Source organism: Zootermopsis nevadensis, unplaced genomic scaffold, assembly GCF_977971745.1.
Source record: "Zootermopsis nevadensis isolate Lab colony 2312 unplaced genomic scaffold, Znev_1.0 Znev_ptg000010l, whole genome shotgun sequence".
NCBI classification, from domain to species: domain Eukaryota; kingdom Metazoa; phylum Arthropoda; class Insecta; order Blattodea; family Termopsidae; genus Zootermopsis; species Zootermopsis nevadensis.
In genome coordinates, this window is record NW_028259142.1 from 9,354,757 (window position 1) to 9,367,989 (window position 13,233).

General features: G+C 39.3%; 1 protein-coding gene and 1 long non-coding RNA gene across 2 annotated transcripts in view; one reads left to right on the plus strand and one right to left on the minus strand.

Moving 5' to 3' along the window:
* LOC110839937 (uncharacterized) overlaps nt 1-13,233 on the minus strand; it is a 193,530-nt gene that overhangs the window by 68,673 nt on the left and 111,624 nt on the right. The window contains exon 2 of the long non-coding RNA XR_015534400.1: nt 10,730-10,840. This is a non-coding gene — a long non-coding RNA (uncharacterized LOC110839937). The remainder of the gene's footprint in view (nt 1-10,729; nt 10,841-13,233) is intronic.
* LOC147874239 (uncharacterized) lies at nt 535-2,162 on the plus strand. Its single transcript, XM_087346029.1, has one exon. The coding sequence runs from the start codon at nt 557-559 to the stop codon at nt 1,727-1,729; it is 1,173 nt and encodes a 390-aa protein (XP_087202155.1). The 5' UTR covers nt 535-556; the 3' UTR covers nt 1,730-2,162.

Here is a 13,233-nt window from a genome sequence, read left to right on the forward strand (position 1 = left end):
AATATCCGGGGCGGACAAAAACTAGAGGCTGGATTACCACAAGCATGGCTGGAGCAGGTTTAATGGTTGTGGTACTGCGATGTGGAAAGCAAATGGAAAAACTACCACATTACTTTTTTCCAAGACAGCTTCTGCCCAACAAGAGCAGTCACAGTATGTATGATGCTTTCTCCAGAGACAAAACAATCCGGAGGTAAATTAGTCCTCCATTCGGATCTCGGGAGAGGGTATCAGGCAGGAGAATTCTTTTTGGAAATTCACCATAGGAACTTGAAACGTCAGGACACTATAACAGGGAGGAAAACTGGAAAATCTCAAGATCGAAATAGATACAAATAATGTGTGCATTGTGGATGTCAGTGAAGTTCGATGGAGGGATCAAGGTGATTTCGAGTCTGGAAGCTATCATATGTACTACTCGGGAGGTGAGAGTGCTGAAAGAGGTGTTACAATAGTGATACAGAAATGGATCAAGAAAAGAATAATCAAAGTGCAAGCGTGTAGTGACAGATTGATGTATATGAAGTTGAATGCAGAACCAGTGGATATTCTGATAATGCAAGTGTATATGCCAACATCGGATCATGACGATGAAGAAGTGGAAATAATATATGAGAAGATAGAAGAAATCATCAGGACAGAAGGAAGAAGGAAAGTGCAAACCATAATAATGGGTGACTGGAACAGTGTCGTGGGGAAAGGAGCAGAAAACAACATTGTCGGCCCACATGGACTGGGAATAAGGAATAGGAGAGGGGACATGATGGTCGACTTCTGCCGAAGAAATGGACTGGTAATCACCAACACCTGGTTCAAGAAGCATCACAGGAGATTGTATACGTGGAAAAGCCCAGGAGACAGGAGCAGATACCACATAGACTATATCTTAGTGAAGCAACGATTTAGGAACAGCGTAAAGGGTGTGAGAACAGTGCCATCAGCGGACATCGACTCGGATCATAATATGTTAGTTGCAAACGTCAGCACCAGAATGAAGAAAATCAGGAAGAAGAGATGGGACCTGGAGAACCTGAAGAGCGCGCGAGATGAAGTAAGAGCAGAATTGGAAGGAAAATTAAGTGAAAGTGAAGGCGAAAATGTTGAAGAGGAATGGACAAATGCCAAGAAGTGCCTAACAGTGGCACTAGAAGAAAAGGTTGGTAGGATGAAAAGGATACCAAGGAAGGCATGGATTACACAGGCTATGTTCGATGAGACGGATGAGAGGAGGAGATGGAAGAATATCAACAGTGAAGAGGGAAGACAGAAATATCGAAGGCTGAACAACGAACTGAGAAGAGAAACAGACAAGGCGAGAGAAGATTACATCAACGAAGTATGTGATGAGATAATGACACTCCAGAGAATTGGTAGATACAATTTTATGTATGCAAAGGCGAAAGAACTAGGATGGAAAGAGAACAACGGAATTCGAACACAGGAAATAGAAGACCCATCAGGAAAGATAGTCAGTGACCAGAATGAAGTTAAAGCTGTGTGGGAAAATTATATTGAAGAGCTTTATGACAAGGCCATTCGACCGGATAAGATAGAGATGGAACTGGAGCCAGAAGAAGAAGTAGAGGAGGACGACAAAGGTCAAGAGATACTGAAGAGCGAGGTAGAGAGGGCCATAAAGGATATGAGAAGAAGAAAAGCTATGGGAGATGATGAAATTCCATCGGACTTAATTCCAAGAAGTGCGGCGATTACAGGACCATCAGCCTAATCTCACATGCGGCGAAGATGATGGCTAGAATACTGACTAAAAGACTAGAAAAGAAGATAGAGGAAGTGATGGGAGACGACCAAATTGGATTCAGGAGAGGAAGAGGAACCAGAGATGCCATCAGAGTTATGAGAATAATTTCAGAGAGAGTTCTCGATGTCAAGGAAGAAGTATGTGCCTGCTTCATCGACTGGAAGAAGGCTTTCGATCGAGTAAAATGGAAGAAATTAATGAGGATCCTACAGAGAATTGGAATTGATTGGAGAGATAGAAGACTAATCGAAAACCTGTATATGCAGCAAAAAGTCAAAGTGAGACTGGACTCAAGAGATAGGTAGAGGTGTAAGACAGGGATGCTGCTTATCACCAATTCTTTTTAACCTGTACGGGGAATGGGTTGCCAAGGAAGCTCTGGAGGGAACAGGAGACTTCAAAATTGGAGGATGAGTCATAACGACTGTAAAATATGCAGACGACTTAGTAGTATTGGCGAAGGAAGAGGAGAAATTACAGAACATGATGGACAAGTTAGTGGAAACAGGTAGAGAGTATGGAATGGAAATCAACATTGAAAAATCAAAGGTAATGAGGATAGCACCAAGAGCAGAACCATTGAACGTTGTAGTTGGAAACCAACAGCTGGAGAATGTGGAGCACTTCAAGTACTTGGGTAGCATAATCACGACGGATGCTCTATGCACCAAGGAGGTAAAAGCAAGTATAGCCATGACCAAAGCAGCTTTCGTCAAGACGAGGATACGTACTTCTGACCAGCAAGTTGGGCTTGGAGATGAAGAAGAAACTAGTGAAGTGTTACGTATGGAGTGTCGCGCTGTATGGCGCAGAGACTTGGACACTCAGGAAGAAGGAACAGAAATACCTGGAGAGTTTTGAAATGTGGTGTTGGAGAAGAATAGAGAAGATCAGGTGGACGGATCGAGTGACCAACGAAGAAGTATTGAGGAGATTCAACGAGCAAAGAAACATTCTGCAGGCGATTACACGAAGGAAAGCTAACTGGCTGGGACATATTATGAGAAGGAATGGATTACTGAGTGATATCATTGAAGGCCTGGTTGAAGGAAAGCGAGAACTGGGTAGAAGACTGATACAGCTAACTGACGACCTTAAACAAGGAAAGAAGATGAAGTTTCAGGAATTAAAACGAGAAGCTGAGAATAGAGAAAACTGGTGAACTCTTTTTGGGCAGAAGAATGGACCTGTCGTCAGACAGAACACTAAATAATAATAGCAGATACTATTTTTGTGATTGAATTTTTTTTTTTTAAATTCGGTTAAACCTGTATCCTAAACCTGTCACTGTGTTAGCAATCATACCAAACGACAAAATGCACGCTGTTGAAAAAAGCACCTATCCTGGAAAGACTTTTATCTTTTACAATGATGAATAACTATAAAACTAACTAGATGGCTTAGGGAACACGAAGGTTCATCATGGAATTAATCCAAGGCCTCCACCGGTCTGTGTCCTGGATCAAATAATCCAGTATCCTTCAAATCCTATCTACCACAGAACCCGCTTTTTATAATCCTCCCATCTACATTTAGTTCGCCCCAGCGGTCTTCTCTCCTCAGGCTTCCCGACCAATACACGGTTCGAAACTCTTGCCCCATTCATGCCCCGCCCATCTCATTTTCCTTGACTTAATCACCCTGAAAATACTGGGGGATAAGTACAAATTTTTAAGCCCGTCATTTTACAGTTTCTCCATGCCACTTTCTCTTCTCTTCTCTTCTGTGCCCAAATATCCTCCTCAACACCGTATTCTCAAACACCTGCAATCTATTATAGCCGCTCAGTGATAGGAGCTTGGCTCCTCTGTAGACACTGGAATCTCTCAGGGGTGTTTACGGCATGTAACTCCCAACAACTAGAGGCTGCCGCTGTTGCTGAATATTTCACGCTATTTATTTACTTGAAAATAGTACAGATATTACTAGGCCGTACCCGCAAAAAGATGATTGCAGTTGAATTTTGGAATTGTAGTAGACTTGCGTGCGACTATGTTCAAAGTTTGTTGTAGAATACCAAACTGACGCCCTGCTGTAAGCGTCCCGTCCCTGGTTCGAAAATTTCAAACCCAGTGACTTAGTCATTTTCATACAGCTCTTTGTTGTGCTGTCCTGTGTACAGGTAGAGGCCTTGCGACGGGCCGATCCCTCGTCGAAGGAGTCCTATCAAAATGTCTATAGATCAAGCCAACGAAATGTGGGACTCGCAGTGATCAGGCAATTGAAGAAAGGGTCGTCCCAGTATCCAATAAATTAGTTGTTTTTTCATGAACTTACACTTTTTTCCCTTATTATTCATGCATCCGTCAAAAGATGGCAAGAATACCCCAATGGGTAAACCTTCGTCTCTCTCTTTCATACTGCCTTCTCTTCTCTCTTCACTTAAAAAACAACCTTTAACTTTTCAGGGGTTAACATTTGTTTATTAGCTTTACATGTTCTTTGCGTCTCTTTCTCGTTAATTGTCATAATTCTGCCACTTATTAAGCAAAAACTTCTTATTCGTTACAATACAACACATGCGTGGGGTTATAATAAACATTCGTCCTGACATTCAATTGTTCTGCTCTCACAAGACACATACATTGGGATAATTTTGAAGATTAAACTCCATACTACAGCTGTTACCATAGTTAAATGATTATTGTTTTCAAATTTATGATAAATAGTGCCTACTGAGTTCCACGAAATTTACGGAACTTCTTGCAACCAAATCAATCAGTGCCGAATTTATCTAAATATGGCTTTAATGAATGCTTTAGATGGTCTTTAAAGCTACGCGAAAAGGTGAATAAATCATCCACATAAAAGGCAACAAACTCCTCACTATCAGAACCCAGCACAACTTTTAATGCTCTAACAAATGCTAATAATGTGTTCTTGAATCCATAAGGGATGCGTCGAATCAAACAAAAAGTTGTCAGTGGAACCACGGTTCCGGAGAATTTGACGTAAATATGTCTATACGGAAAGGACATTTATTTATTTGTTTTATTGTAAATATTTCCTTTATACATGCTTTACAATCGAGATAAGATTGATTAAGATATTGCTTATTTAACTTGAATTAGTAACGCTTAAGATGGGTCTGTGGTAGCTGAATGTAATGTATTGTAAGGTAAGGTAAGGTAAGGTAATGTAAGGTAAGGTAAGGTAATGTAAGGTAAGGTAATGTAATGTAAGGTAAGGTAATGTAAGGTATGGTAAGGTAATGTAATGTAATGTAAGGTAACGTAATGTAATGTAAGGTAATGTAAGGTAAGGTAAAGTAATGTAATGTAAGGTAAGGTAAGGTAATGTAATGTAATGTAAGGTAACGTAATGTAATGTGAGGTAATGTAAGGTAAGGTAAAGTAATGTAATGTAATGTAATGTAACTATGTAGGTAACCATTTTTCCTTATTTGTTGATAAACAGATGACGTTTCCAAGGTAACATAACAATGAAGTTTGACGTTTCCTAGGTAACATAACAATGAAGTTACACTTTTTCGTTTCCCTTTTTCGTAACACTATTTCGTAACACTTTTTCGTAACACTATTTCGTAACACTATTTCGTAACACTTTTTCGTAACACTATTTCGTAACACTTTTTCGTAACACTATTTCGTAACACTTTTTCGTAACACTATTTCGTAACACTTTTTCGTAACACTATTTCGTAACACTTTTTCGTAACATTTTTGCCGAATGACACTGTCCCTAAAATATAGACGTATTTACGTCAAAAATCTGTAAATCGGCGCGAACTTTCCTTGAGGCTAATTTGCAGAAAAGCACTGGTGAGATCTAGCGATTTCATGTACCTCACCCGTTTAAAACGTTGTAATAACTCGCCTATTGGGCAAATTCCTTCACTATCTGGAACCATAACAGAATTTATTTTCCTAGCATCAATACAAAGACGTGGTTTTCTCCCTTCCTTATACACAACAGTGAAAGGATTTATAAACGGAGAATTACATGTCTCTAAAATATCGTCAGCCAACATCTGAGCTATTTGTTCTTTTATAATAGACCTGACAGCGAAAGGGATCACTCTAGAACTCCCCGTGATTGACTTATGATAACTCAGTACAAACTCGTACTGAAACAGGCGACACATACCTGGTTTCGAAGTCAAATGCTCTAGGTACTTCAATGAAAATTTAATTAAACTCTCTTTCTGAAGAATTTTGAGGTGTGCATTTGCATTAATCAGAGCGGTTACGTTCACAGCTTGCAAAGAATGGGAATCAGGTGAACCTATCCTAGTATTCACCACCAAGATTGGATTCATCAGACCTTCCTCTCCAACTTTCCCCCCACTACTATCACAATAATAAATGACGGCTACTTGCTACGTCGAAAATAATCGCCTCCCTATTGGCTACCATAAATCTCTTCATCTTTATTAAACTTGTAGATATCATCACATTCTGTGGCATCTATAAACAAGGACTTTTACCCTAAAACTTCACATCCTCCTCCTGCTCGAACTAGGTTGGAATCCTGAACTATCTAGTGATTGCTATAAGCAGAACTTCCCTTCAACTCCTGTCTATCGCTGTCTATCCTGTCTATCTATCTATATCATGTAACCGGTCACCTCGATTAAACAATTGTACTTTTTCCGCTCCATCTCTCTCATAACGGAAGCATTTCTTCTAGGAGTCCAAAACAATCCCATACTCATTTGCATAATCGCAACCTAAAATCACTGAACTACACAATTGTGGGGAGACTAGACTGCACTCTCAAAACTGTCGCCTCCAATACTAAATTCCACATTGATCTGATCTTTAATACGCAGAATCTTATTACCAAAAGTTGTAACTAATAATGTGTTAGCAACTGGCAAACTTAAAGTGGACACTCCTGCAGATACTAAGTCATTATAAATATTTTCTGTCAATAGGTTAACTTTGCTGCCTGAAGCTATTATAGCATTAGTAGAGATATCACCAATCTAAATTGTCACCTGCTAACAATTTAATGAATGGCTGTCATTAGTATAACATATCATCAATTCATTCAAAGGATCCATATAATTACTACTACCGGAAGTCATCACATCTTTAAACTTACCTCCCACCTCACAAACTACACTGTGCTTTGGGTCTGGACCTGAAGCTTCTATTGCCTTCGATGCGAACGGGATTCGATCCGTAACGCCGCTCGATATTAGTTTAACGCCTTGATCCTTGCGTTCCTTTACCATCGGTTTGCCCTTTCGGACTGTGGAAATGAGGGGCACAAAGTTTTAAGGAAGACCCTGCTTGTTTATTACGGTCGTCATCCTCCCTCCTCTAGAAAGTAAGTAACTCAATTGCTATTGTTTTCATTTCTATTGCTGTGTTTGTAACCAGAATAATTCATCCTCCTGTCATAATAGGTCTGTCTCACGTAATGGTGATTTGTTCGCGGTCTGTCGCCATAGTTGTGTTTGGTTCTGTCTCTTATCGGGATTATAGTTCTGGTGATTATTAGTCCTCATATTAGTTTTAATACATGCTTCATTAACCTCTGGCATCTCAAAGCGCTTCAAAACGCCTATGGCTTCCTGCACGGCAGCAAAGGGAACCCCCACTAGACTCCTCTGTATGTTCACTGGGTAGTGTAACTTTATTGCATCAATAAATTCAGCATCACTCATTCCTAAATATGAGGCCATAATATCATTTTAATCAGGTGTCCTGACAAGGAGAGATTTGATTGCTTTTCATACTTACCTAACATTTCACTCGGCTCTGTGTCGTCTTGGACCAAAAAGTTCTAGTGAAAGCGACTTTAAACTGCTCATAGTCATTTTAGGTATGAGACACACCTGACATCCACTGTTTAGCCACATAGTCTAATATTGATTTGAATACAAAAGCTTATTGTAATGCCTCGGGTATGCCCTTCAACTTCATAAATTCCTCTAACTGGTTCAAATGGTAGATGGCGTTAATTTTATCGCTGTCTTCAAATATGGGTAGGGGCAAATTTTATTTTATTTTATTTAGTGTTCTGTCTGACGACAGGTCCATATGAACAGGATCCTTCCATCCTTTTCTCGGACTGGGACCTGTTCATATACGTTCTTGGCAGATGATCCAGAAGTGGTTTGCCATTGCCTTCTTCTGTGTGTGAATGGAGTAATTGTTGGGATGCCACGGAGGAAAACTCCGTGTTGCCTAGACCACGGCCTTGCCCAATACAAGTTATAAATTCGGGCACCGCCGGGAATCGAACCCGAGACCCCAGGATTACAAGGCCAGCGTTCTAACCGCTAGACCACTGTGGCTCTTGGGGGGGGGGGGGGGGGGGGGCAAATTAGCAGCACTTAAATATTTATGTCATTGTAAGGGCGAACATTCATGCTACCACAACTCACAGGTACATTCACACACACACATTACAATTTACATCACTCGTATATCCGGAAATATCATTCGACCTCGACACTTGACTACCCAAGTTTGCAGCAGGCTCGCTGTGGGAACTGGTTTGACCAGCTGCGTTGCTATCAGCTGATCGTGACAAATTTGCATTGCAAACAAAGAGTTGTTTCTGACAATTTACCCTTTAAATGGTTAATCTCGAGGATCAACTTATGAAACCTATTGTCGTTAAAGCAGTTAACCTTTTCGACTTCTTTATTTAACGCTTCAAAACGCTCCCCCTGCCGATGGCTTAGTGTCTTTTGTTCTTCCGCCGTGTCATTTCTAAGAACCTGAACTTCATCAGTTAATTTTGCTAGCTCTTGTCCCAGATGTTCCTCATTTTGGATAACCCTACTGGTTATTTCTCCTGTTACTGAATTTACCTCCCCAATGTGCTGGTCTAACTTATTATATAAGTCATTCGACAATTCCTGCATACTCTGTTTAGCAGCTCTTAACTCCCCTTCAGTATTTTCTCTAATCTGTTTGATTTCATGAGAATATATTACAGATTCGGACTGTAATATTTTAAAATTTCTTTGTTCAATTTTGCATTTTCCCGCTCAGCTCTCTTAATCAACCTTTCCTTTTCAAGTCTGACATCTTCACGTACGTTATTTACATTGCCCTGTAAACTCACAATCTTATTTTCTACGCTTGATATTTCCTTTCTTATTTCAGAAATTTTCCCCTTTACACTGGAAATTAATTCTAATTTGTCTGCTTTCATAACACTCATTAATTTAGCAAACGTATCCTGGAAATAACTATGCGAGTCACTCTGTGGAAAGCTAGAACAGTCCTGCTGCTCATCGTTCACACTTAATGAAACTTCTTCCTGTTCCACTATTTCCAAAGCCGATCCTAAACCCGTATCTAGTCTTTCATTTTCCTCCAATGACCCTTCAACCCGACACAATTCTACTTCACCGTCTCCGAAATGTTCGCTCCCTTCTTCTGAAACAGTTACAATTCTGTTACGTAAACTTCGGGTTGCCATGTTACCTCACGTCACTAACTAACCTTTTCCTTATGGAGCTGATAAACTGGTGACCCCCTAAATGCGGACTCCTAGAGCGCGCGTAACTTTCAGCTATGTCCTTCTCGACCTTTGTTGTAGTTACTGCACGACGAATGGTGAGGCCGTTGCTTCTAACTATGGTCTGCTTTGTGATGGTGCTGTTGATTTTATTCAGTTGACTGTCCTCTGGATTTTCCGCCGTCATTACTACTTCGTGCCACGCGCTGGGATAACCACTCTTGCTATAGCCGCTCAGTGATAGGAGCTTGGCTCCTCGGTAGACACTCGAATCCCTCAGTGGTGTTTACGGCATGTAACTCCCAACAACTAGAGGCTGCCACAATTACTGAATATTTTTTGACGTAAATACGTCTATATTTTAGGGTCAGTGTCATTCGGCAAAAAGTGAAACGAAAAAGTGGAACGAAAAAGTGTAACTGCATTGTTATGTTACCTAGGAAACTTCAATTGTTATTTTTATCTAGGAAACGTCAATTATTTACTCGGCATTATTGTTACCTACGAAACGTCTCCTGTTTACACGGCATTATTGTTACCTACGAAACGTCGTCTGTTTACTCGGCATTATTGTTACCTAGGAAACATTTCATTACATTACCTTACATTACATTACCCTACCTTACATTACTTTTCATTATATTCAGCTACCACAGACCCATCTTAAGCGTAACTAATTCAAGTTGATTAAGCAATGCCCTGTAGCAAATTTCTCACCCCGTGGCCTGGACCCGCAGTGGCGCCGATCGTCAGTCGGGTCGTTTGATAAAACAAAGTCCTCGTGCGCTTTACTGCTCATTTTGGTGTTCATAAGGTCAATAGTGCAGTGAGGTCCCTCTCTCATCTGCACCGCGGTGTTGGAGCCATTAAAGCCATACTGGCCATGCCTTCAACTTATCGATACCAGGCCGGAAAAGGAGTCAGTCTCCTTTCGCCCTGGCTCAATACTGTTGCCGCCACTGTACAAAATCAGGTGCAGTGTCCCAACTAACTAGGGACGTGCACATGGACGCCAATATTTCGATGCGGTCCTGAGGAGTTAACCTGCACTGTTAACTCCTAGCTCGCTAAGCTGCATGTCAGATTATACAAGGCATCTCAGTTAACCCCTTGCTCCCGTTTCTTCGCTGATCACTTGTCCACTGGGGTTTTCACCCAATCTTCAAGTGAATTACTCAGCTTAACAGGGTGGACCAAGTGAAGGTGAGAGAAGGTCAGAGTTGAAGTGTAGAGGCCAGGGTATTTCTCTAGAAGAAATACGTTGTCGCATACACTCCCATCCCCACCCTGGTAAGGTAATTATGGAACCAATAATGAACACTCTCACAATTTAAACGCGCCTGCAAATATTATTACGAAAATCAAATAAAAATTGTAGATGGGGCATGGAAATAAAAGTATTGTACCAATTTTATAAACTAAACCTGACATTTTTGTCAAAGTCCAACATAAAAACAAATAGTTATTTACTTCACAGAATTATGGATTTTAATTGTTACGTATATATCAAGGAAAACAAACCTGAATTCTCTTAACAGAGACAGCTCCTTCTGAGACATGTGCTATTGATCGAGGAAACTGATCAGTCATTGCCTTGTTTATGATATTCATAAATCCGGTTATCACAAACATCTGGGAAAAAGAAACAAAACAAATTATAAATACATTTGGTGTGACTAATTTAAACAAACAAATTATAAATAAAACAGTAGAGTTTGTTAGTACGGTATGTCATGTGTAACACTCTAGAGTTGTCAGTTAAAAGAGAAGCTCTTTACAATATTTTGTTTGAATTTGATGTACCTAAGAAGCAAGTCAGACTAATTAAAACGTTTAAGTAAAACCTCTAGCAAAATTCAGAATGGCCTGAAACAGGCAGATGCTCTATCACCACTGCTTTTCAATTTTTCCTTAGAATATACCAGCAGCAAAGTTCAAGAAAACCAGGGCAGCTTGGAACTGAATGGGACACATCAGCTGTTGGTCTATGCTGATAATATTAATCTGTTAGGTGACAATACAAATGCTATAAATGTGAACACATAAACACTCATAAGGGCCAGTAGGGATGTTGGTCTAGAAATATATGCAGAAAAGACAGGGTACATGATCATGTCTCAGCATCAGAATTCAGGACAAAACCAAAATATAAAGATAGCTAACGAGTCGTTAAAAAATGTGACAAAATTCAAGCACTTGGGGACGACAGGAACAAGTCAGAATGACATTCAAGAGCAGATTAAATTCAGGGAATCCTTTTTATCATTCAGTCCAAAATATTTTGTTCTCCTAATATCATAAAAACTAAACATTAAAATACACAAAACTGTAATTTTGCTGTTTGTGCTTATGGGTGCAAAACATGGTCTCTCACCTTGAGAGAGGAACATAGACTGAGGGTCTTTGAGGAGGATATTTGGGCCTGAAAGGGAGGAAGATGGATCATGGAGAAAATTGCATAATGATAAGCTGTATTCCTCACCTGATATTGTTAGTGATTAAATTGAGGACCACAACTGAGTAATAATGGTGACTTTTATGATTAAAAATAAAACAAAATTTTTATGATAAATGTCAACTAATGCTTCTGTCATGTAAAACATTCTTCAATATAAGAAATGGGGCAACATACAAGAATGACAGAAAACTCACAAATCTGATGCTCCGAAATAGGATAATTGGACAAGAATGTCCAACTATAAATTTCTGGGAATGATCCTACAAGACTAAATATTACAGTTCATATGCAAAGTTGTAATTCTGAATCACTTATTTGTTAAGCAGGTAGATACCTGCAATGCCTAAGCAGGAGTGAGTGAATAATACTGAAATAGATCTTAAAGAAATAGGGTAGAGGATGTGGACAGTATTAGAAAATGACTGTGATAGGGATCAGAAGCAGACTTTAGTGAACATAGTAAAGAATATTAATGTCTATAGAACTCAGGAAATTCTTGAATAATTGAGAAACTATCAATTTCTCAATGACACTGAAAATAGTTACACCTGGAATTCAGTTGTGGCCTTTATTGCAACAACCTGAATTGTCTGACCTCACCCAATATTTTGAAGCAGTTAATCAAAAAAATGAATAATTGAGTGCCTACTGTACATACAACAATTAAAGGCTAATTGTCCTGTTTATAATTAGTGAATAAGACACACAAATGGTCAGATAAACACAGATGCTTTGCTTCAGCATTAGATGGTAAGTAGACTAAATGCAGAGGTTAAGAGGACTGAAGGAAAACAACTGACAAACAAGATTCTGCACTAAGTTATTAAATTACTAAAATTAAGTTACCTGCGAGCAACAGAGACAAGATAAGCAAATGCACTTTTATCAAATTCTTAAACTTATCATATTACATAAAGTAAATGCAGATCATGAACTAATGGCAGAATTGAGGTTAGGATTACAGCAGTGTTTCATAAATTCGTTAAGCCATTAAATTTGTCAGCATACAATTTTTGCTAATGGTTTGCAATCACATGTTTAGCCTTTCTGCATGGGGGAATTGAGATTCCAAGTCCCAACCTTCTGCAGGATGAGCTTCCACTGGTAACTTAAATTCAGGCAAAAATAATCATATTTCATTATTATTATTATTATTATTATTTTCACTTCTTCTTAGAAAGGAAATGCTATTGCATTTCTGAGTTTGTAGTGATAATAATTCAAGATGCCTGGGTACACCCACTTTACTAGTTTAAGCCACTTAAAATAGCCCAATTTCCACCATCATCTAAAAATTAAAAAAAGAAACTATATATTTTGTCAATATATATATATATATATCTAATGAAAGACTCAACATTTATCTTGATGGTTATGAAAGTAGAATTCATGTAGTTCCAAGACAATTTGTGAGATGGCCGCACAAAGCTGGAGCTGTATGTATCCAACATACATTAGAATCTGCAGCAGTAAATGGTAGCAGTGTAACTTCCATAATGTTGATGGGTTAAACAGACATCTTCATAGAGGCTTGGGTCATGTTATTAAAGGGGCCCATGCATGTACT